The 26,591-nt window shown below is 39.0% G+C and overlaps 1 protein-coding gene across 6 annotated transcripts in view; it reads right to left on the bottom strand.

Annotated features, from left to right (window-relative positions):
• Positions 1-26,591, bottom strand: part of LRIG2 (leucine rich repeats and immunoglobulin like domains 2) — a 123,368-nt gene that overhangs the window by 51,096 nt on the left and 45,681 nt on the right. For 3 of the 6 annotated variants that reach the window (XM_059928104.1, XM_059928095.1, XM_059928085.1), the window contains exons 12-18: positions 24,370-24,533; positions 22,414-22,734; positions 21,110-21,391; positions 18,248-18,697; positions 17,466-17,615; positions 9,108-9,398; positions 6,633-6,674 (exon numbers count right to left, since the gene is read on the bottom strand). In XM_059928104.1, coding sequence (XP_059784087.1) covers positions 6,633-6,674; positions 9,108-9,398; positions 17,466-17,615; positions 18,248-18,697; positions 21,110-21,391; positions 22,414-22,734; positions 24,370-24,533 — 1,700 coding nt within the window. Of the gene's footprint in view, positions 1-1,525; positions 6,675-9,107; positions 9,399-17,465; positions 17,616-18,247; positions 18,698-21,109; positions 21,392-22,413; positions 22,735-24,369; positions 24,534-26,591 lie in introns of those variants that run through there. The other 3 variants (XM_059928066.1, XM_059928111.1, XM_059928076.1) reach the window with 2 other exon arrangements.

Below are 26,591 nucleotides of genomic sequence, written 5' to 3'. Positions count from 1 at the left end.
ACTGGCATGAAAGACAACAGGACTGGAACACAAGCAGCATCTACAAAGGACTTTACCACACAAGGGAGGAGCTTTAGTGCAGGGGGAGGTAGCTGAGCTGAAAGGTGTTGTAATTGTTACTTCTAGTCAGGGAAGACTCTAGACAGAAGCCTAGTTCTCCGTTTCAACCACTGCAAACCAGCAAGTTTAAAGGGAACCTCCAGAAATGAGCAAGACCAACCCCCATCATGACACATAACCGTGTTACTACATGGTTGCAGCAGTGCTACTCCAAAAGTGGTCTGCAGATCTTTCCTATCTGCCAACTCTTTGCTACTAGTTCATGACAAAGCACAGAATAAGCACTAAGAAACTTTAACAGCAGTTTGACAGAATAATTTTATATATTAAATCTATAATAAAAACTTTACACTTTTATTTTGTGTCCTTTATTTTTCTAGAAATTCATTCTTATTATATTTTACAAAAGTACTGGTCCATGGCAACTGGCCCTGCAGCACAGACAACTTCAGCACTAGGTTACAAGCTTCTAAATAGCTGAGTGCGAATAAAGATCTTTCATAACTCAGCAGGACCCTACTACTTGGGCCCTAGTACATCTCACTTCAAAACAAAAAATATGATAAAACCATGGCATTTTTCTTCATTCCACCTAATAAGAAAACGATAGTCAGGAATAAAGTAAAAATCAACTTCCAGTATACATTCCAGTCCAGACTTTCACCATATTGAAAGTGATCAATGTCCAGAGGCTTTTATTCCAATGTTTATAAAGATTGGAGACATAATACTCTGTTCATAACTGGAAGGTATCACAGTGGGAAAAATCCTGAATATGAGTCAGAAATTCTGCATTCAAATTTGGGCTTTAAAAGCTTTTTGACATTGTGTAGGTGATAATCTAACTGAGCCACTTTTGTTAACTACAAAAAGTGGAGATTAAAATCCTCTGCCCAATCTACATCTTAAGAATGCTGTGAGAGTCAAATAAAATAATGTCTGTGGGATGTGCCTCATAAAGAATAAAGTGCCGCACAGGTGACGATGGGATCAGTATTGTCAGTTCAGCCTTCAAAGAGTTGACAGACTCAACGGAAATAGCCCCTAACACGGTGCAGTGAGGAAGCTGACCAGAATACTGACATTGTTCAAATATCTTGTTAAAGATTTACCAGATGAGAAACACTGCCTTCAAATTCTCCTCGGTGCAGAAAGCACTCGTTTTCTAACAAACCGTTAGGTGTGTTTGTTTTCATCCTGCCAAGTGTACAGCACCCTGGTGGGCAGCACGAAGGAGAAAGAAGAGAGTGCACAGTGCCTGCCTGGAGCAGCTCACAGTGCGGGGTGCGCCAGTGGCAGGCTCGAGGCTGTGTGTGTGACTCTTAAACACGGCAGGGACTAGAGAAGGGCAACTCTTTCCCATTTTAACTTGCACAGCTATTTGGAGACCTTCTCAAAAGGATCACAAACTTAAAAATGAACCATTTCATTCCTGTCCTTTAGGCAAGAGAAGACCAGAAAATCATAATGTATTTTAGCTTTATTGAAGACATATTACAGTAGACAAACAAGTAGACAAACACATGCTTTATAAAATATACATTCTCATGTGTGAGAAAATATAAATAGACACTAGGAAATGGCCACAATGAACACAACAACTTGGCTTATAACTCCCTTTAGGTACATCTAGTACCAGGGCTGCTCAGACTGACATCCTCTGATAGGGGTAAAAAGGGAGAACAGGGGGAAAGTAGAGGGTAGAAGTAGTCTCTCAATGGATCAAGAGGCCACTTTAAGTAGCCAAAAGATATTCCAAGAGCACTTGACCCCTTGATGATCAATTTCTCTTTAAAGACAGAGTTGACAAAAGATCAGTCTACTCCTTACATTTGAAAACAGGCTCAAATCAAGCTTTTTATTCACCTTCACCCCACCTATTGGTGGAGATATTAGGATTGCTAAGAAACACTCAACACACAACCTTGAAGGAGCAGGTCCAAATATTACTCCTCACCCAAGCATGCACGCACACACACACCCCCCTACCCCTTACTACCCACAAAACCTCCAGATGATTCGTGGGCTTTCAGGTGTTGTTTTGTTAAGAGAAGCTTGTACCATATCTCAATTCAGAACATGTTATTTTTGTCAACAAACGAGGAGGAAGGGAGGAAGGGAGGAAGGGGGGAAGGAAGGAAGAAAATTAAGGCTAACTGATGTTGGCTTAGATTGTACTCCAAACAAAAAAGTTTTAAATTAGAAGAAGCAAGAAGGAAAAACATCTGCCACAGTGAACTGGGAAAGAGACCACGTAAGAGAAAAATGAAACATTACTTACAGGTTGCCTAAAAATCTTAGCTCAACTTTCTAAGGTCCAACTGTTTCACAATTACTTCGGTAATCTGCATCAAGAAGCAAAGTAAGAAATGGAGGCTGTAGCATAAAATGACAGCCAATTTACCTCTGATACTCCATTACCCTTTTGGCATTTCTGTGGATATTAAAATGATAAGCAGATGCCATAACACACTCAGGTAAAATACTGGGTATAAACTTGAACATCACAATTCTAACCCCATTCCAAATGGAGTCCCACTGATACAAAGAAACAGGAATAAAAATTAAAGAGTAAAAGGGAAGGTTATTATACATTATAGGCTTTAAAAGTTTTTATTATGGTCATACCATTTGGGTTAGGAACCTTATAGATTTTCTCAGAAGAATAAACCCAGAGTTTCATGTTTTCAGCCATTAACACAAAACAGGCTCCTTTTGTCAATCAAAGAACATAATCTTTCAGTTAAAAAAAAAAAAACTTTTTAAGTGTTCCACACTTACTGTATATAAAGAATTCTGAAAGACAAAGTTTTAAGCCTGTCTTGCTTCTGAAGATTTCCAATGATAAAACTGAAAGAGAGCTAAAAGTCATCTTGCCCATATTTGATTTCAACGCAGAAATTTCTTCAATGTTATTAACAGATGATTATTTAGCTTCTGTATACACTCTTTCCATGAAAGGCTGATTATTCCAATTGTCAAACAAATCTAATTGTTAGAGTGTTAGCTTATATAGAATTATTGGCAAGCATGTACTGCATCTCCCTGTAACTTCTTCCCCGCTGATATGACCCCTGTCTGCTGGAATAAAAAGAGTGAATCTAATCTTTGTTTCATATGACAACCCTTTAAGTAACTAAAGACTTTTATCATGTCTCCCTTTTCTTAGGAAAATGGATAATAGAGTCTAAGTTGCTTAACATCTTAATGTTTCTTCTTTTACAACCTGCCAATGGGCAATGTGAAGGCAACTGTTTTTAAACACGAAAGTTACCTTACAGAGAAAATACACATTTAAAGCATTCTAAGATGGCACATTAGAGGGAATGGCACACTGGGCTGGGTTTCTGGTATTTCCTATCCTACAGATTAACTTACATCTAGGGAAAGCACTTTAGAGGTTACTGAGTGACAGACAGCCAACGGGTCAGGCATAGACTCTGTGGCAGGAAGACTTGGAGTACAACCACAATGTTATTTCTTCTTCCAGGTATACTTACAGAATCAGTCTAAGAGGGGCACAAACAAATTAAGAGAATTTATGTATCCCTACTGATATGAAGTGGTAATTGGGACAATATTTCTCTCAGCATTTTAGTTTGCCTTGTTTTTGCAACATTTTTGATTAAATTGGTGGCAAGCAGACATTACACTGATGGGAAGAAACACGGATGAGCCACTAATCCAGTTTATAGTAGAGCATTTGCTATATGCTCTACATATGCAATACTGAAAAATTTCAGGAATTCCATCTCCTAAGATTAGAATTTATTAAATTTACTATTTTTTTAAGACCAGGGATAGGCTATTCACATTTAAACAAATTCCTGACTAGTTTTTTAGGCAAGTTTTTTAGTTATTTAGGAAAGCTAGCAATACCTGGGAGGACATCTCAACCATTTGAGTTGACAGAGAACCTGGCTATTCAGGAGACCGGCCTGACACCACTGGCTAAAGCAGAGGCAGCAATCACGTATTTTAAGTTTTCTAGAGCACTGGTTTGCAGCCTGTTTTTTGTCCTCTCACATGTAACAGCTGATGCTCACTTGCAGCCTTGTTCTAACTCCACTTTTTTCACTAAAGAAAGTCTATCCGAATGTAAGAGTACTATAATTAGAGAGATGACCTTGAATACATTAGAAAGGTAAGTGAGTCACAAACTAGTTACAAATTAGTTGTGGCACACCTCTCAACTGATTCTGATACTCTGGTGTGCTGTAACACTAGCATTCAGACCTGGTGTTCTGGAGGGCAAAGGGTGGTTCTCAATCTACTCAAGATTCTTTATGTTTACTGACACTGTTTTAGAAGCTGAATATTTCTTCTCCTCATGAGGATTTCTTATAGCATTACTCCTGCTAGACAGGAAATAAATCTGGCTCAAGTCAGAGTAAGCAGCATCACTCCTGTTCTACTCTAAAAAATATTTCATGAAAGCAGCTTTTTATTAGAGTAGATAATCCTCCTTGATTCCAGGAGGGATCACAGATTCATAGAATGTTACAGCTGGAAAGAGCTTTAAAGCATCTAGTAAAATGCCCTCATTTCATAAATGAGAAAGTCAGGCTGAGATGTAAAGGGACTTGCCCTTGATTACACAACTAGTAAGCAGCAGAGCTAGGAACTAAATCAGGTTTCGTGATTCTAAGTCAGTCCAGTACAAATTATACTGCAACCTAGTAAGTAAGAAGATGGATCAGATATTGAAGGGAGAAGAAAATAGTGATACTTAAGGAGTTCAAAGTGAAAATGAAGAGAGGCTGACAATTTAAAAAGGAAAAAGACAAAGGCATGGTGGCATAAAACAGCTAGAAAAGTGCTGCTGCCTATGGGAGAAAAATTTAGGATTGAAAAACAGTATGAAATTCAGCTAAACTTCCTGGCAAAGAGCTGAGAAATTATGTGAGTTTAAAACCCTTGAAATGCACAATGACTTAGAAATAGATTATTTTCATTTAAGTGGTTGAAGTCATCTAGTATGTAACTAGTCCTCACTAAATTTAGAGGACAGAATCTGACAGCCTTTCTTTTTTTCTGAAAGCAGAAAGAAAGAAGAGCTTTAGTCCATTACACTTTATTAGAGCACTAAGTCTTTTGTTTACATAAAACTTTTTGCTATCAGAAATTCAAGAAAACTTTTTGGCTTAAATAATCACTTGTACAAAACAAGGACCACTCTAAAGCTTTACAGTATAAGAATTTCTGCACGTTCTTCTACTCCCAAAAGCAGTCTTCCTTTCTTAAGACATACTGTGCATTGGTAGAAGAGATATTATTTTAAAAAACAAACACACACACAGAAAAAAAAGCAATCTTTGGTTTCCTCATCAACTAAGTACTTTGCTGAAAGAAGCTATTCCCCAAACAAGTTTTCCTTTATCTATGTGCATATGACAATGACAAGACTGCTAGTCTTTTGAAAAAGCCTTTTTATGCTTGAAAGATTATATTACCTGGCCCTTGTAAACAGATGACAAATGATTAGCTGTACAAATCTTTAGGCATAAAGAAAGTGGTTAATTACACCAAGATTGTGTTTGTGTGTACGCAATCACTAGGTACCCTGCTTCTATACTTATACTTCTTAACAAATACGTATTTAAATCTTTAAACAAAGTCTTTGGATTCACTAAACCAAGTTGTACAAAATCTGTGGTCTGAGAAGCTGCTGTCAATATTATAACTGAATATTATATATAATTTTGGCATATCAAAAATATTTACATTGCAACACATATGACCAATGAATACAAAAATTATTTATAAATGCACATATATATACAGTGAGATCCCTGGGCGATAGGGACCAAAAAAAAAGAGAGAGAGAGAGAGAAAGAGAGAGATTCACAAGAATACAAAACCCTCAACCTGGTAATAGTTGGTCAAGTCTGGGATTCTTGTTGAAGACCTTGAATATCAAAGCCCCACTCTCAACTATAGGATTAAAACCACTGCAGAATCCCAGGCACACTTCCCGGGGGGCTCCAAAGTTATTTTTGTTCCTTGGAAGGCAAAATAGAACAGCATTGTTTACTCAGGATCATTCTGTAGGTTGAGACAATCCAGGGTGTTAAGCAGCAATGAGACTCTCCCTAACAGGCAATGCGCACCTGGGCACATCCCAGTAGAACCATAAGACAGCACTCTGTCCTCTATCTTCCTCCGCCTGTGTTGCACATTTTCTATTAGATGTACCCATTTCTGTCAGCCATTACCCTTTCTTCGTCAAGTATAAGCCCAAATGTCTGGCCCCCCTTGATGTGGTCAGATGTAACTGTAGACAAAGAGCAAAGCAAATGCTGACTTTGGGGTTTCTTCCAAACTCTGAGGTAGTAAATACAAAATCAACTAATTTGAGTCTGCCCAGATTTCATTCTGGAGTGAGTTTCATGTGCCCTCACTGCCATCTTGAATGTTCCGAGTCCTACTAAAATCAAAAGTGTGGTCATGTAACCTGTGACAGGGCATGGGGGAAGTGGAACAGTCTGGATCACTCTCTGCCAGGCCCTCGTTTTGATGGAGTTGTGGTGACTCAAAGACTGACTGCTGTGATAAAGGAGGACGAGGCATACCTGGTTCTTTGCTTATGTTCCACAGAGGCCGCTGCAAGGGTTCTGAGAACGAGAGACAGTAATAATTATCAGTGGTGAATGGAAGTTTAAAATTAATTTTCTAAAACTTAATTTTCTTCTACCCAAGTCTTCAAAGAAATAATAAGAAATAACCCAATATTCCTGAATAAGGACGTTAAGATAAAATGTATACTTGCCATTTTCTTAGCAAAAACAAAAAAAACAAAACAAAACAAAAACTGGAACCATGGTCTTTCAAACCCTTCTACTCAACAACTTTACCAATTAATTACTGAAACCATGCTATGTGTCATCTACTTTCACCTATTACTGGTGTTTCTACTGCTATAAAACTTAAAACTCTTTAGACACATGGAAACAGACTAAAAGAGAATTAGTATCCATATAGTAATGAAAGTTGCACAATACACAGGCAAAAATTATTGATTCAGTGCAGTCATTGTATCTTTAAATAACAATTAAATGCCTATCTTAAAAAAAATCATCTTGGGCTTCCCTGGTGGCGCAGTGGTTAAGAATCTGCCTGCCAATGCAATGTTTGAGCCCTGGTCCAGGAAGATCCCACATGCCACGGAGCAACTAAGCCCGTGCGCCACAACTACTGAGCCTGCGCTCTAGAGCCCACGAGCCATAACTACTGAGCCCACGTGCCACAACTACTGAGCCCACGTGCCACAACTACCAAAGCCCGTGTGCCTAGAGCCTGTGCTCCGCAACGAGAGAAGCCACCGCAATGAGAAGCCGGCGCACCACAATGAAGAGTAGCCCCTGCTCGCCGCAACTAGAGAAAGCCTGCGAGCAGCAACAAAGACCCAACACAGCCAAAAATAAAATAGATACGATAAATAAATTTATTTTTAAAAAATCATTTTAAAAATAAACAACCATTCCCCTCCAGCTCCTACCAAGCCAATAACTCTAACAACAAAATAATAACCAAAAGCTGGTATTTTAAATCAGGTTATCTGTACTTTGGTTTCAAAAATATGCATTTATCATTATTATTTACTGCAGTGGTGGGCTCTTTCCCCAGAGAACATTTACTGAAAGTTATATTAACTTCATGGGGATGTATATTGGAAAAAGCTAGCCAAACATTCTAGAAACAAACACTCAGAAATAAAAATAAAACCCATGTGCAAAGTAAGCTAGAGCAGGGTTTCTCAAGCTTTAATATGCATACAAATAACCTGGAGACTGTGTTAAAATATAGACTCTGGTTCACTAGGTCTGGGGTGGGACCCATGCTCTGCATTTCTAACAAGCTCCTAGGTAATGCTGATGCTGATAGACCACTCTTTGAGTAGCAAGGAGCTAGAGCACCCTAGCTAAGGAACAAGCAATGCACCAAAGCACTCTCATTTGCTCATTTCCTCACTTACAGACCAGATTAACAATTAAGACATCCCTAAAGTTGGGGAAAGATACTGCATTTTTAGTTCTACTTATTTTGTGTGTGTATATCTCTTCTAGGACACAGGGAAATGGATTTAGTGTTGGCGCCTTTCTTTCATGGACACAGAATTTTAAAGACAAGAGACTAACTTCAATAACAGGATATTTTTCTCTGACCTGTACCCTCTTTAGAAAACGTTAGAGGTGGTCTCTTAACTAAGAACAACAGAGCACATCTTAAAAGTCCATGTCATTTCATTCACTCCAGCCAGAACCATCCCTGGAAGCACGACTATACAATGTCTTCCACTGTAAACCTGCGGTGCAAAGCCCCACCCTATTTCCAGTGCTCTTTCATTTCAGGCTGACAGGAGGGTGACAGTGGATAAAAAGCCTGGATGGACAGGAAGACATGCTCAGTAGTGCCCTTCATGGTCTAGAAAGAGTTTTGTTTTGTTTTGCTTTGCTTTATTGACTGGGTTGTTTCAAATGCCTCGTCAGCACAATATAACATGTGTTTCTTTTCCTGGACTACTACCCCCAAACTGCTTTCCCACTTATGGCGCTGACTGTAATACTTCACAGATGAAAGCAAATACCTGCCAAGTGATACTGACATCCAACACTTACCTGATAGAACAGCAACCAAATAAAACATTTTAAAATCTTCTCAGTGAAAATCTTCATCAAATTATGCCCAAATCATTATATCCTTAGCATTTCAAGTCTCCATTATTTAAATAAACATGGAAGAAAGAAGTAGTGCCTGTATGAAACTTCTTTATAGAAACTTTTTCTACATGGCTTCTGAATCTTTAGAAGTAAGATCTTGTTACTCCCACAAAAGCTGTTTTCATCCTACAGATCCAGACTTCTTTCTAAATCTAATCTCTAAAAATCTCTGGCTCTAGTTTATACCAATTAATGGTAGCTAATTACTCCATTATACCAACTTGTTTGCTTCTGTCAAATGAGAGTGCTACCTATATGACAGAAGGAAAAATAAAGTAGGTGAAAGTGAAAACAAACCAAAATAACAAAAAACACTGTGCCCTTTACCACTGCTCTTCTGTGTGGAGGAAAGTTTCTTCTCATTTATCCTCTCATGGTTGGTGGGAAAGGCAGACATCTCTCTATCTGCTGATGATACCAGGCTCTCCAGGGTGGTGGCATCTTGGGGAAGATGCGCCAAATAAGTCTCTTTGGGCATCTGGACCATAAGGCTGGACAGTGTCTGATCTAGAACATCCTCTTCAGCAATATAGGTGTACGGACAGTATTCTCGGGTCCGGGAGTAGATGTTAGCATTGTCATAACAATCTGAGCAGATAACCCGGGTGCCAGTGCCACCTAATGACAACATGGGAAAGAACCCAAACATCCTTCAGTTAAGGAATCAGTTTTGCCAACTATCAGTTTTCTCTAACAGTTGTCATCATATCTGGCATTTGTTCAAAACTTGCATTATAAACAGGATGAAGTTTCAAGGTCTTTCTGTGAACTAACTAATTTAATCCTTATAACATCCCTAAGAGGGAAGTATTATTATTATCCCTATATTACAGACAGAGTAACTACAACACAGAGAGGTCAGGTAACTTGCCCAAAGATATACTGCCTGAGTGAAGAGCTGCAATTTAAACTCAGGCCCTCTGGCTCCAGCACCCATGCTCTTGAGTAGTACATTAAGCCACCTTTGTCCAGCCTGGATAACGTCATGCTCAAATCAAGGGAGCCAAGATAAGGCTGGCACCGTGCTACAAGACACATGTTTGGCTTAAGCAAACTAAAGCAGAGAACAAGGAGTTTTGATGATTTTATTTCACAAAAGCCCACATAACTTTCGTTAAGTCAAGAGGTTAAGCAACACTAATTGCTAAAAGGACCCCTAGAGAAAGCCTCTGACGGTCAAGAGTCCTGCCTGACAAGTGTGTGTCTGGCAGAAGTAAAAGTTTAATAATGAGCTCCCTGGACAATTATGTGCTTTGAAAACTGAATGATAAAAAAAGAGGAAAGTGAGAAATAGAGGGTTACTTATTCATGTTCAAGCAACAGAATGTTAGAACTGGAAAAGAACAGGAAGTAATTAAGTTTAATCCAGAAAGCAGTGTTATTTCCTACAAATTTCAAAAAGTAGAGGCTTTTAAGTATTCTTTAAAAAGCTAGAGGGGGACTTCCCTGGTGGCGCAGTGGTTTAGAATCTGCCTGCCAATGCAGGGGACGTGGGTTTGAGCCCTGGTCCGGGAAGATCGCACATGCTGCGGAGCAACTAAGCCCGTGCGCCACAACTACTGAGCCTGTGCTCTAGAGCTCATGTGCCACAACTACTGAGCCCGCGTGCCACAACTAATGAAGCCTGCGTGCCTAGAGGCCATCCTGGCCGGGGAACTAAGATCTCACAAGCCGCACAGTATGGCCAAAAAGAAAAAAAAAAAAAAAAAAGCTAGAAATACCCCCCTTTCCATGGAAAGCCAAAATAATGGAATAGAGCTTCCATGTGTATAGTACTTAAAGTACTACACAGATTTGTGGAAAGAATATTTAAGAATCGTGAGAGAAATGCTTTATAAAATATTGTTTCTTTATTTTTAAAATGAGGAAATTAAAGCTCAGATTTTAAGTAACTTGTTGGTGACCACATGGCTGGAAAGAGGAACTGGGAGTCAAACCCAATTCTAACCCTTAATTCACTTCCCTGTGTTCTGTCACTCCCTATGGGAAGGGTGGAGTTGGGAAAAGTAGTGTTGAGAAGTCAGGTTCACTTAACTATTTTATATCTCTCTGATGTTCTCCAATATAAGCTGAGAATCATCAATGCCCTTTAAACTTTGGTGAATGTCTACCTGTCAGCAGGAGATACAACCTCCCCTGGATATGGTCTGAAGGGTGCTCATGCCTGAAAAGGATAAAAGACACCTGAAAAAAGTTTCTAGAGCATCTCCTTCCCATAACAATACTTTGGTTTGGGAGCCCCTGCTGTGTTCTCCAATCCCGTGTTTAAGGATGTGTTACTCCTTTCTGTCAGAAGATTTTCTCCTCTGTTAAGACTTTAGAGCCTGAACCAAGATGGCAGAGTACAAGGATGTGATCTCACTCCCTCTTGTGAGAACACCAGAATCACAACTAACTGTTGAACAATCATCGACAGGAAGACACTGGAACTCACCAAAAAAGATACTCCACATCCAAAGACAAAGGAGAAGCCACAATGAGACAGTAGGAGGGGCGCAATCACAATAAAATCAAATCCCATAACTGCTGGGTGGGTGACTCACAAAATGGAGAACACTTATACCACAGAAGTCCACCCACTGGAGTGAAGGTTCTGAGCCCCACGTCAGGCTTCCGAACCTGGGGGTCCAGCAACAGGAGGAGGAATTCCTAGAGAATCAGACTTTGAGGGCTAGCAGAATTTAACTGCAGGACTCTTGACAGGACTGGGGGAAACAGAGACTCCACTCTTGAAGGGCACACACAAAGTACTGTGCGCATCGGGACGCAGGAGAAGGAGCAGTGACTCCAGGGAGACTGAACCAGACCTACCTTCTAGTGTTGGAGGGCCTCCTGCAGAGGCGGGGGGCAGCTGTGGCTCACCAAGGGATAAGGACACTGGCAGCAGAAGTTCTGGGAAGCACTCCTTGGCGTGACCCCTCCCAGAGTCCGCCATTAGCCCCACCAAAGAGCCTGCAGGTTCCAGTGTTGGGTCGCCTCAGGCCAAACAACCAACAGGGAGGGAACCCAGCCCCTCAACACTCAAGCGGATTAAAGTTTTACTGAGCTCTGCCCACCAGAGCAACAGCCAGCTCTACCCACCATCAGTCCCTCCCATCAGGAAACTTGCACAAGCCTCTTAGATAGCCTCATCCACCAGAGGGCAGACAGCAGAATCAAGAAGAACTACAATCCTGCAGCCTGTGGAACAAAAACCACATTCACAGAAAGACAGACAAGATGAAAAGGCAGAGGGCTATGTACCAGATCAAGGAACAAGATAAAACCCCAGAAAAACAACTAAATGAAGTGGAGATAGGCAACCTTCCAGAAAAACAATTCAGAATAATGATAGTGAAGATGATCCAGGACCTTGGAAAAAGAATGGAGGCAAAGATCCAGAAGATGCAAGAAATGTTTAACAAAGACCTAGAAGAATTAAAGAACAAACAAACAGAGATGAACAATACAATAACTGAAATGAAAACTACACTAGAAGGACGCAATAGCAGAATAACTGAGACAGAAGAACGGATAAGTGACCTGGAAGACAGAATGGTGGATTTCACTGCTGCGGAACAGAATAAAGGAAAAAGAATGAAAAGAAATGAAGACAGCCTAAGAGACCTCTGGGATAACATTAAATGCAGCCATATTTGCATTATAGGGGTCCCAGAAGGAGAAGAGAGAGAGAAAGGACCCGAGAAAATATCTGAAGAGATTATAGTTGAAAACTTCCCTAACATGGGAAAGGAAATGGCCACCCAAATCCAGGAAGCGCAGAGAGTCCCATACAGGACAAACCCAAGGAGAAACACGCCGAGACACATAATAATCAAATTGACAAAAATTAAAGACAAAGAAAAATTATTGAAAGCAGCAAGGGAAAAATGACAAATAACATACAAGGGAACTCCCATAAGGTTAACAGCTGATTTCTCAGCAGAAACTGTACAAGTCAGAAGGCAGTGGCATGATATACTTAATGTGATGAAAGGGAAGAACCTACAACCAAGATTACTCTACCCGGCAAGGATCTCATTCAGATTTGAGGGAGAAATCAAAAGCTTTACAGACAAGCAAAATCTAAGAAAATTCAGCACCACCAAACCAGCTCTACAACAAATGCTAAAGGAACTTCTCTAAGTATGAAACACAAGAGAAGAAAAGGACCTACAAAAACAAACCCAAAACAATTAAGAAAATGGTCATAGTAACATACATATCGATAATTACCTTAAACGTGAATGGATTAAATGCTCCAACTAAAAGACACAGGCTTGCTGAATGGATACAAAAACAAGACCCATATATATGCTGTCTACAAGAAACCCACTTCAGACCTAGGGACACATACAGACTGAAAGTGAGAGGATGGAAAAAGATATTCCATGCAAATGGAAACCAAAAGAAAGCTGTAGGAGCAATACTCATATCACATAAAATAGACTTAAAAATAAAGAATGTTACAAGAGACAAGGAAGGACACTACATAACGGTCAAGGGATCAATCCAAGAAGAAGATATAACAATTATAAATACATATGCACCCAACATAGTAGCACCTCAATACATAAGGCAACTGCTAACAGCTATAAAAGAGGAAATCAACAATAACACAATAATAGTGGGGGACTTTAACACCTCACTTACACCAATGGACAGATCATCCAAACAGAAAATTAATAAGGAAACGGCAGCTTTAAATGACACAATAGACTAGATAGATTTAATTGATATTTATAGGACATTCCATCCAAGAACAACAGATTACACTTTCTTCTCAAGTCAGCACAGAACAGTCTCCAGGGTAGATCATATCTTGGGTCACAAATCAAGCCTCAGTAAATTTAAGAAAATTGAAATCATATTTTCTGACCACAACGCTATGAGATTAGAAAGCAATTACAGGGAAAAAAAAACGTAAAAAACACAAACACATGGAGGCTAAACAATACGTTACTAAATTACCAAGAGATCACTGAAGAAATCAAAGAGGAAATCAAAAAAAACCTACAGACAAATGACAATGAAAACACGACGATCCAAAACCTATGGGATGGGGCTTCCCTGGTGGTGCAGTGGTTGAGAATCTGCCTGCCAATGCAGGGGACATGGGTTCAAGCCCTGGTCTTGGAAGATCCCAACATGCCACTGAGCAACTGGGCCCATGAGCCACAACTACTGAGCCTGCGCGTCTGGAGCCTGTGCTCCGCAACAAGAGAGGCCACGACAGTGAGAGGCCCACACACCGCGATGAAGAGTGGTCCCCGCTCGCCGCAACTAGAGAAAGCCCTCGCACAGAAACGAAGACCCAATGCAGCCAAAAATATAAATAAATAAATAATTTTTTTAAAAAACCTATGGGATGCAGCAAAAGCAGTTCTAAGAGGGAAGTTTATAGCTATACAAGCCTACCTCAAGAAATAAGAAAAATCTCAAATAAACAATCTAAACTTACACCTAAAGGAACTAGAGAAAGAAGAACAAACAAAACCCAAAGTTAGCAGAAGGAAAGAAATCATAAAGCTCAGAGCAGAAATAAATGAAATAAAGAAAAAAACAATAGCAAAGTCAATAAAACTAAAAGCTGGTTCTTTGAGAAGATAAACAAAATTGATAAACCATTAGCCAGACACATCAAGAAAAAGTGGAAGAGGACTCAAATCAACAAAATTAAAAATGAAAAAGGAGAAGTTACAACAGACACCGCAGAAACACAAAGCATCCTAAGAGACTACAATAAGCAACTCTATGCCAATGAAATGGACAACCTGGAAGAAATGGACAAATTCTTAGAAAGGTGTAACCTTCCAAGACTAACCCAGGTAGAAACAGAAAATATGAACAGACCAATCACAAGTAATGAAATTGAAACTGTGATTAAAAACCTTCCAACAAACAAAAGTCCAGGACCAGATGGCTTCAGAGGTGAATTCTATCAAACATTTAGAGAAGAGCTAACACCCATCCTTCTCAAACTCTTCCAAAAAATTGCAGAGGAAGGAAAACTCCCAAACTCATTCTATGAGGCCACCATCACCCTGATACCAAAACCAGACAAAGATACTCCAAAAAAAGAAAATTACAGACCAATATCACTGATGAATATAGATGCAAAAATCCTCAACAAAATACTAGCAAACAGAATCCAACAACACATTAAAAGGATCATACACCATGATCAAGTGGGATTTACCTCAGGGATGCAAGGATTCTTCAGTATATGCATGTCAGTCAGTGTGATACACCATATTAACAAATTGAAGAAGAAAACCATATGATCATCTCAACAGATGCAGAAAAAGCTTTTGACAAAATTCAACACCCATTTATGATAAAAACTCTCCAGAAAGTGGGCATAGAGGGAACCTACCTCAACATAATAAAGGCCATATACGACAAACCCACAGCAAACATCATTCTCAATGGTGAAAAACTGAAAGCATTTCCTCTAAGATCAGGAACAAGACAAGGATGTCCACTCTCACCACTATTATTCAGTATAGTTTTGGAAGTCTTAGCCACGGCAATCAGAGAAGAAAAAGAAATAAAAGGAATACAAATTGGAAAAGAAGAAGTAAAACTGTCACTGTTTGCAGATGACATGATACTATACATAGAGAATCCTAAAGATGCCACCAGAAAACTACTAGAGCTAATCAATGAATTTGGTAAAGTTGCAGGATACAAAATTAATGCACAGCAATCTCTTGCATTCCTATATACTAATGATGGAAAATCTGAAAGAGAAATTAAGGAAACACTCCCATTTACCATTGCAACAAAATGAATAAAATACCTAGGAATAAACCTACGTAGGGAGACAAAAGACCTGTATGCAGAAAACTATAAGACTCTGATGAAAGAAATTAAAGATGATACCAACAGATGGGGAGATAATACCATGTTCTTGGATTGGAAGAATCAATATTGTGAAAATGACTATACTACCTAAAGCAATCTATAGATTCAGTGCAATCCCTATCAAATTACCAATGGCATTTTTTACAGAACTAGAACAAAAAATCTTAAAATTTGTATGGAGACACAAAAGACCCCGAATAGCCAAAGCAGTCTTGAAGGAAAAAAGTGGAGCTGGAGGAATCAGACTCCCTGACTTCAAACTATACTACAAAGCTACAGTAATCAAGACAATATGGTACTGGCACAAAAACAGAAACATAGATCAATGGAACAGGATAGAAAGCCCAGAGATAAACCCACGCACCAATGGTCAGCTAATCTATGACAATGGAGGCAAGGATATATAATGGAGAAAAGACAGTCTCTTCAATAAGTGGTGCTGGGAAAACTGGACAGCTACGTGTTAAAGAATGAAATTAGAACACTCCCTAACACCATACACAAAAATAAACTCAAAATGGATTAGAGACCTAAATGTAAGACCAGACACTATAAAACTCTTACAGGAAAACATAGGCAGAACACTCTTTGACATAAATCACAGTAAGAAATTTTTTGATCCACCTCCTAGAGTAATGGAAATAAAAACAAAAATAAACAAATGGGACCTAATGAAACTTCAAAGCTTTTGCAAAGCAAAGGAAACCACAAACAAGACGAAAAGACAACCCTCAGAATGGGAGAAAATATTTGCAAACGAATCAACGGACAAAGGCTTAATCTCCAAAATACATAAACAGCTCATGTAGCTCAATATTAAAGAAACAAACAACCCAATCCAAAAATGGGCAGAAGACCTAAATAGACATTTCTCCAAAGAAGACATACAGGTGGTCAAGAAGCACATGAAAAGCTGCTCAACATCACTAATTATTAGAGAAATGCAAATCAAAACTAAAATGAGATATCACCTCACACCAGTTAGAATGGGCATCATCAGAAAATCTACAAACAACACATGCTGGAGAGGGTGTGGAGAAAAGGGAACCCTCCTGCACTGTTGGCGGGAATGTAAATTGATACAGCCACTATGGAGAACAATATGGAGGTTCCTTAAAAAACTAAAAATAGAATTACCATATATGATCCAGCAATCCCACTACTGGGCATATACCCAGAGAAAACCATAATTCAAAAAGACACATGCACTCCAATGTTCACTGCAGCACTATCTACAATAGCCAGGTCATGGAAGCAACCTAAATGCCCATCGACAGACGAATGGATAAAGAAGATGTGGTACATATATACAATGGAATATTACTCAGCCACAAAAAGGAACGAAATTGGGTCATTTGTTGAGACGTGGATGGATCTAGAGACTGCCATATAGAGTGAAGTAAGTCAGAAAGAGAAAAACAAATATCGTATATTAACGCATGTATGTGGAACCCAGAAAAATGGTACAGATGAACCGGTTTGCAGGGCAGAAATTGAGACACAGATGTAGAGAACAAACGTATGGACACCAAGGGGGGAAAGCGGCGGTGGGCGGTGGTGGTGGTGTGATGCATTGGGAGATTGGGATTGACATGTATACACTGATGTGTATAAAATTGATGACTAATAAGAACCTGCTGTATAAAAATATAAATAAAATAAAATTCAAAAAAAAAAAGACTTTAGTCAATTTTCATCCTATTTTGCATGGGGCAAATGTTTTCATTGAGTAGCTTACTTTAAAATATTGCTTCAGATTACTGGGGAAAACTATACACTTAAAAAAAAACTAAACAGGGTAGGCTGAAATTGTAAGCATACATAATAAAAAGTCATTACCATCAGCGCCTTTGTGTAAATATCCATTGGTAGGAGGCATAAGTTGCTGATGACTGCCTGCCTCAGAGTTGCTGTAGCCTTCCTGTGGCTCAGACAGTGTTCCTTGGGAAGACAAGTAGCTGGGAATGTCTGCAGGCAGATTGAGCTCGTCTGTAAAAGAGACATATGTAACTCTCAAATAAAGTTAGGCAATTTAAGCCAAAACTCAGAAGAGTATCTTGCAAATGTATTCTACTTTGGTACTAATGTCCAGGAAAATATTATGTACCTAGGAACTCAACAACTCCTAGAATTTCCTCTGAAAATTATTTCTCACTAGAATTCTCCCCCAAGCTTGATTTTAAAAGTACTACCAAAAGAAAAAAACCCTAAAGTCCGAAATCTTATCCATAGACACACTTTAGCAATCTATCTGGCTGCACCTCTTCTCTTACAGGATTTCAGCATGAGGGACAGGTGTGAAAGACTGATCTCTGTCATAAGGATTCCACTGTTCCGCAAAGGAAAATTACAATGGAAATGAGCCTTAGGTATTAAAGAAAGAAGGTGCACCTGCAACTGTTTATAAGAACAAAGTTTTGGGGGACTGTCTACAAATTCTTAAACTTATTCACTAGAGGGGTTCCAATACATCAAGGAAGTAGGACATTTTAACAGAAAAACTCTTCCTTCTATCACACATAAATTATCAAAGCTCCTTAGTTTTTTATATTTAACAACAAATCCTACACTACATTCCTGACTCAGGTATAAGCCACAAGGGTCAACCGGGTACCACTCACCTGTGTTCGTGATACTATAGTCTTCATTTTTCCTTCTCATGTGGTAAATAACAATGACCCAGATCAAAGAGGTACCCACAACACAGCAGACCACAACAATGATGACAATGCCAACTGTGGTCCACCCATCGTCTTCATGCCCAATGCTACTCTGGGAAGAGTCACAATTGGGGGTTGAAATCACATTTAGGTAAATGTGACCACGTTCTGTCCCAAGGGTGTTGGACATAATGCAGGTATATTTCCCAGCATCTTCTAGCCCAGCATCTACAATGATGAGAAGCTGGTTGGCTGCAGCAAAGAAGTGCCGTTCTGTCACCAGCAGTGGTCCATCATCTTTGGTCCAGTTGAGGCGAGGGGCAGGACTGCCTCCAGCTATGCACTGTAATACTGCAGTTTCACCTCGGGTTACTGTCTTGTCCTCCAGAGGTCTAATAAATGAGGGTGTCTCTAACAGAAAGATGCATTAAAAAATATTAGGCAGTTTTATTCCTAATTGAATTAGACTAATTAGGTTATGATGAAATAATAAGCACTTTCATATGCTCATGGGAGGGTTAGAAGTTAATGTTTCAGAAAAGCAAAAGCCTCAAAAAATCTAAATCTCATCTCAGGAATTCCATCTTGAGCAAGCTATCCTAAGCAAAGAATTCAAAGATTTATACACAAAAATGTTTATTACAAAATTAGTTCTAATTTTTAAAGGTAAAGGGAAAAAATCTAAAAATCTAGCAGAAAAATGAGTAAGTAAATTATACCACAGCCACATGATATTCATGAAGACAATGACAAGGTAGCCCTGTGATACAATATTAAGTGGAAAAAAGTAGGTATACATAACCACATAAAGATGAGTGTTTTATTTTATTATATTTTTTTTAGATTTTTTTTTTTTTTTGGATGTGGACCATTTTTAAAGTCTTTATTGAGTTTGTTACAATATTGTTTCTGTTTTATGTTTTGGTTTTTTGGCCGTGAGGCATGTGGGATCTTAGATCCCCGACCAGGGATCGAACCCGCACCCCCTGCACTGGAAGGCGAAGCTTTTGTTTTGTTTATAAGTATTTCTTTCATTGATCTTTTTAATTCTTTAGATTTATTTATTTATTTATTTTTGGCTGCACTGGGTCTTCATTGTTGCGTGCAGGCTTTCTCTAGTTGCAGTGAGCAGGGGCTACTCTTTGTTGTGGTGCGTGGGCTTCTCATTGCGGTGGCTTCTTGCTGCAGAGCACGGGCTCTAGGTGCACAGGCTTCAGTAGTTGTGGCTCGCGGGCTCTAGAGCGCAGGCTCAGTAGTTGTGGCACGCAGGCTTAGTTGCTCTGCAGCATGTGGGATCTTCCCGGACCAGGGCTCGAACCCATGTTCTCTGCATTGGCAGGTGGATTCTTAACCACTGCGCCACCAGGGAAGTCCCGGAAGGCGAAGTCTTAACCACTGGTCTGCCAGGGAAGTCCCAAGATGAGTTTTGTGGGGTTTTTTAAAGATTTATTATTTACTTAATTTATTTTTGGCTGTGTTGGGTCTTAGTTGCAGCATGCGGGATCTTCATTGAGGCATGCGGGATCTTTCCTTGCAGCACGCGTGTGGGCTTCTCTCTAGTTGTGGCATGTGGGTTTTCTCTTCTCTAGTTGTGGTGCACGGGCTCCAGGGTGCGCGGGCTCTGTAGCCGTGGCACGTGGGTTCCAGAGCACGTGGGCTCTGCAGTTTGCGGCAGGCAGGCTCTCTAGTTGAGGCGCGAGCTCAGTAGTTGTGGTGCGCGGGCTTAGTTGCCCTGAGGCACGTGGGCTCTTAGTTCCCTGACCAGGGATTGAACCTACATCCCCTGCATTGTAAGGCGGATTCTTTAGCACTGGACCACCAAGGAAGTCCCAAGATGAGTGTTTAAAAAGTCCAGAATATGTCAAAATCTTTAACAGTGTCTGAGTGACTTTCCCTCTTTTTTTCTAATTTTCTACATATCTTAAATTTTTTAAACAATAAACTTATTTTTCTGATTACACAAGTAATTACACAAACCAACACATTTTTAAAAACCTTAACATCTAGAGGAAAAGAGAATTTGCCTTGAATTTGAGTCCCATGAAGAAAAGTGTTCTCCAAATGTATGGATGCCAAAGGGGGAAGGGGGTGGGGGGTGGGATGAATTGGGAGACTGGGATTGACATATATACACTAATATGTATAAAATAGATAACTAATGAGAACCTGCTGTATAGCACAGGGAACTCTACTTCACTTCGCTGTACAGCAGAAACTAACACAACACTGTAAAACAACTATACCCCAATTTAAAAAGAAAAGAAAAGTGTTCTCGTAAGAAAACAAACTGGCTTGTCAGGGGAGATCTATGGGGAAAAGACATTTTACCAGAGGATAGGATTAACAGGAGCACACTGGAAGGAAAACAGGAAATCTAACCAGAAGACAGATCATTTTTTTCATCTTATAATTTTTTTAAAAAAAATGAACTATGGGGGAAAGTTACATTGTCTCAAGTTCTCTGTGAAGCAGTATGTGAGGCAGTATAAAAGTGCAAACGCACTACTGAATAGTAGAAAAAACATATACATGAAGTAGAAGACTTACAGAGGGAAATATAACAGGATAAAGGGATTTGAATTTTCAATTCATGGGATAAAAATCTCTAATTCTGCCCTCAGAATTTCCCCAGATTTCAGTTAACTGATCCACTAATATCCTAGGCTGACATAACCCTGCATAAATTGGCAGAACAAGGAAACAAAGATATAAGAATCCCAACTAAAATCTCAAACATAGATTCTTCTTGCCATTAAGACAAAGAGTCAATCCGTAATAAAAAGACTCCCACAAAAGCAGGGACCCACGGAGCAATAAACATACCTAACACGATTAATGAAGCATTTGCTGAGAGGCCGCCTGCTATGTTCTGTGCCATGCAGCTATAGATCCCCATGTCTTCTATTTTCACATTTGCAATGAAGAAGACATCATCCTCAGGCATGACATGCATGCGTCTCTCTCGAGCCGCAGGAAAGTCAGTACCACCATCTTTCTGCCAGGAAATCTGAGGTGCAGGGTGCCCCTCTGCAGCACATTCTAATCTGGCCATGGCACCAGTGCGAATAGTTAGATCCATTGGAGTTTTCAGAAAAGATGGCATCTCTGTTCCAAAAAAGATCACCAAGAGAAAGTGGGTGGGTGGGGGGGGAAATATATATATATACATACACTCATACATACATACAAGGGAGACTCTATTAGGCAAAATACCAACTGTTGTAATGCTCCATTTCTTTGAGAAGACATGCTCCCTGCATTGACAATAAATACTACTTTAGAGGCCATCTTTTCTCTCAGAACCTCAGAGCATGGAGTACAGTGATGGCTAACTCTTCTAGAATGCGTGGCAAATCTACCTGATCTCCTTGATAGGGACAGAAAAAGCAGAAGCCACAAACCTTTTTGAACATATATTTTAGAACTTAATATTTACTATGACTCCCTTACTTAAGAGACTAAATGGTGCTTCCCAAACAAACATCTACAAAGCTGTCAAGGAAACTGCATGATAAAAAAAATTTATGCCTTCAAACATCTCATGAAACAACCCAGGAGCAAGACATATGTACATCTTTTGGTTGCACAAAGCCTGAAGCGTTGTAGTTATTCAGCCTAACAGGCGATAGATCAATCAAGCTGTTTTGTGTTTTTCTTTCACAGCCACAATGAAAAAGAGCATTGCTTTCAAAAATGGTTTTGTGTGACTACATTTAGACAATGACCATGATCACTGGACCCAGAAATGTTCTCAATACTCCCAGTTATTGGACGGCCTGTGAACAATGTCAGGAATAAATTTCATAGTTTTTAGAACAGAATTATGGTTCTGGAAAGAAAATGGAGAATTAAAAAAAATTTTTTTTCAAAAGCATAGATAAAAATGAAAGTAGCCCATCTCCTAGAGCCACAGAATTCACCTTTACCCCTCAGTCAAAGACTGATTAGGGACAGTAAGTGGGTAAATTAGCAATCCAGTCTGTATACTGTCATAACCCTAAAGACAAAAATAGTAAGAACTCCCCCCGCAATGTCAGGTTTATCCTAATTTTCTTGGTCAAAGATTCAAAAATTAAACATGAAAAATCCTTCTAACCACAAAACTATCAGGGAGCATAATTTCTTACCATTCACAGTCAGTTTGGCTTTATGAGAATAGTTAGAACCAAAGTGATTAGTAATAATACACTGATATTTTCCTTCATCTGTGAAATTTACATTGAAAAGATGTAAGACACTAGTGTATTCCAGAGCTTCTCCAGCTTGTTGCTGATAACGAACAAAATTCTCAATATCAGCATCATACAAGATTTCACTGTCTTTGCGCCACACAGCAGACATGGGTGAATCACTGCTGCTCACTGCACTGCATGTCAGAGTCACGTTCATGCTTCTTAGAGCAACTGTGGTTTCGGGATGGGTTTTTATCTGCGGCTTGAGAAAATCATCTAAGGAGAAAAAAATGGGGCAGGAGCCGAGTCAGTTATTTATTTTTGCTTCTATAGATTCAATTTTAAAACAAATAATGTAAAATTGCATGTCATGTTTACAAAATGTCATGTTAAGGTTGAAAGGGACTATAGAGCTAGAATCCAATTTCCTTGTTTTAAGATGAGGAAAATGATGCCCAGAAGGGTCAAATGACTTGCTCTAAGATATGTAAGTCCGCAGCCAAGCCTGGACCGGAACCCAGGTCTTCAGACTTCAGGGCTTAGCACTCTTTCTACCATCCCTTACCGTTCTTAAGTATTACCAGTTACCGAGAAAAGGAGAAACCTAAATTAGAATTTTAAAACAAGCTCTAATTCTATTACCCCTTGTGTGTATGTGTATGTGTGTGTTTGTGTGTATATATAACATATATAAAAATAGGTATTCCTATTAATAAAACATACTATTTGAAAGTACTTTGTGCATAACTTTCACCTAAAATAGTGAAAAATTCCAAACATGTCAAATGTCCAAATGAAGACTGGCTTAGGACTGGCTAATAAACTATAGATTCATAAATAATAATATATTATTGCACTGATTCAGAGAAGCAGGTATATGAATTCTTAACCAATGTCTTCACTGGGTAACATTTCACTGTGCCATAAAAGTGATAACTAAAAAAAGAAGATAAAGTGGATGGTGTATGCTTACGTTTAAAACTAAGTAAAGTCAGAAGGGCATTCATGGCAATGTAAGCAGAATTTAATCATTACTAGGTTCTTTGTTTTCTTCCTTAAAATTTGTAAAAACAACTTAAGTATTTTATGTGCCTGAACTTCCAAATGTCCTAAGCATCTTTAAGTAGACTGTGGAAATACATCTGGCAATATACAGGTATCTAAATGATCAGAGTTACTAGTGACATGCAACACAGATACACTAATCTAAAAGTTCCACTGTGTAAAGCTAAGAATTAGTTACTTTAAAGGAAATGTCAATGTAAAAGAAAAATTTCCAAATTGAGACAAAACAATATAGATGTATACTTGAAATTATAATTAAGTGCTACAATCAAGACAACTTGTCTATGACAACTTGTCTCTGTCTCCCTTCCCCTCCAAAAAACTCCCAAACCCTGCTCCTTCTGTCTTAGGAAAATGCATCAAAAATAGAAACCAAATGAAACTGGTACATTCATACATTGCTGGTGACAACATAAACTAGTGCTATCTGTTTGAAAACACCTGGTAGCACTTTTCAAGATCTACTAAATATAAAATCATGCTTTTGAATGAATTCATGAAAAAATACTCACACTTTTTGATTCAGGAATCTTACTACTAGATATTTATTCTAAGGTTAATAATCTCCCTAAAAGGGAAAGGCCTACATTCATAAAGATGCTATTATACTGACAGTATTTTAAATGATCATTTAAGAACACACAGAGGAAAAAAACTGCTTATGATATATTAAGTCGAAGAACACAAAATTTAAGCTACAATTACAATACAAAAATGTTAGAGAAGAATCTAAAGAAATGGAAATAGATATGCTAGTGGGAAAGCATTCTATTTAAAATTTTTTTAAATTCTGTTGTTAAGATAGTAAGTGCGTAATATACAAAATATTAAAACAAAAGTACAAACCACAGACAAAATCTTTCAGATCCACATTCAGGATGCTTTGCCCTGCTAGCCATTCAGGGTGTGCACAGCTTACATTCACAGAATGTTGAAAGTTATTATCAACCAGCCACCGAAGCAACCACTTCAAATGGCAGTCACAGAGCAAACTGCTTGTGTTCAGAATTCTGCAGAAACAAAGAGGAAAAGAAGTGCCCTTTACTTTTCATTCCAAGTTTCTCCAGCATTAAAAGCTTACTACATGGGACGTCCCTGGTGGTGCAGTGGTTAAGAATCCGCCAGCCAATGCAGGGGACACGGGTTCGAGCCCTGGTCTGGGAAGATCCCACATGCCGCAGAGCAACTAAGCCCATGTGCCACAACTACTGAAGCCCACACACCTAGAGCCTGTGCTCCGCAACAAGAGAAGCCACTGCAATGAGAAGCCCGCGCACCGCAACGAAGAGTAGCCCCTGCTCCCTGCAACTAGAGAAAGCCCACGCACAGCAACAAAGACCCAACACAGCCAAAAATAAATAAATTAAGAGAAAAAAAAAAAAAGCTTACTACACACCTAAGCATTTTTCTTGCCAAAAAAATGTTTAACCTGGATCTAATCATGAAAAAACAAATTTAGACTGTCAGCCTTGTTTCCTCAAATATGACAGTGTCATGAAAGACACTAATAAAAGGGGTGGGGGGAATAAGGGTAAGGGATTTATTTTAGATTAAAGGAGACTAAAGAGTCATTACAACCAAATGTAAAGCATGATCCTTCATTAAGAAAATATATATACACAAAGAACATTTTTGGACATTAGGGAAATCTGAGTATGGACTGCATATTAGATAATATTATTTTATCAATGTTAATTTCATTGGGTGTGATAATAGTGCTGTGGTTATATAAGAAAATAACCCTGCATAGGAAATACATGCTGAGATATTTTAGAAGTGAAGTGTCATGATGTCTGTAGCTTACTTTCGACTGGTTAAGCAAAATAATAAGTGTATGTATATATGTATATGAGTGTGTGTGGAAAGAGGGAGAGAGACAGAAGGAGAGAGAAAGGGAAAGAAGGAAGGAGGGAGGGAGAGAAACAGGTAACAAATTTAGCAAAGAGTTAACAATTGATGAATCCAGGTAAATGGCATATGGATGTTCATTGTACTGTCCTTTAAACTTTTGACGTTTAAAATTTTTCCCAGAGAAATTTGGGGAAGAGCTTACTATATATATTGGGACATAGAGACATCTTTGTTGTGGAGAGGATATAATTATTTTCAAATTATTTCATCAAGACTAAAAACATTTCAGCCCTGTGGCAATGTGTACTGCAACCTAAACTAAGAACCACTGAAAAATGGTTTGTGGTTATAATAGGCCTATAAAATATACGTGAAAAGTCAGTGTTTTATTTTAATGACCCTTAAATGTCTCATCCACTTGGAAGTAGGGAAAGCAAGTGATTCTGACAACATTATAACCTGCTTTGCGTGCATCACCAAAATCCTCAAGTAATTTTAAAGTTTGGTATAAAAATACCTAAGATCTGATTCCAAAGAAGTTTCAAACAGTCTTTAAGGGTACCCCAAAAGCCATACTTTATCAAGGGCAATTTTAATTAAGCAGGCCAAAAGTTACCTTTTGCATTTCAGAATTCTTATGTTATATGCATTCATTCACCGAGAAATATTTGAGTCTACTATATGCCAGGCACTGTTCTAGGCTGTCGCACTACAGCTCTCACAAAGCTTATGTATTTAGAGCCAAGTAATAAACAAAGAAATGCAAAGTATAGTGTCAGAAAGTTAAGTCCTATCAAGAAAAACAAAGCTGGGCAGAGACACAGAGACAGCAGCTACCAGTTTAGATAAAGCAGTCAGGGAAAGATTCTTTGAAGAGATGGCATTTGGGCAAAGACCTGAAAGAATCGAGAGAGCAAATCACATGAAGATCTGAGGTAAGAGTGTCACAGACGGAGGAAACTATGCACAAAGACCTTGAGGGAGATGCTCAGTGTGCTCCAGGAAAAGCAAGGAGGCCACTGAAGCCAGAGCACAGAAAGCGAGGGGACAGTGACGGGAATGAGGCAGAGAGATGGGCAAGAAGGACCAGGCCATGCAAGCGCTTTATAAACTAAGGAAAGAACCTGAGTTGTTTTTTTCCTAAGTGTGCTGGGAAGACACTGGAAGGTTAAGAACAGAGGAATGATATGGTCTAACTTATGCTTTCTTTTTTTAAT

The sequence above is a fragment of the Balaenoptera ricei genome, chromosome 1, assembly GCF_028023285.1.
Source record: "Balaenoptera ricei isolate mBalRic1 chromosome 1, mBalRic1.hap2, whole genome shotgun sequence".
NCBI lineage: Eukaryota > Metazoa > Chordata > Mammalia > Artiodactyla > Balaenopteridae > Balaenoptera > Balaenoptera ricei.
This window is presented reverse-complemented; position numbering and strand designations above follow the sequence as displayed.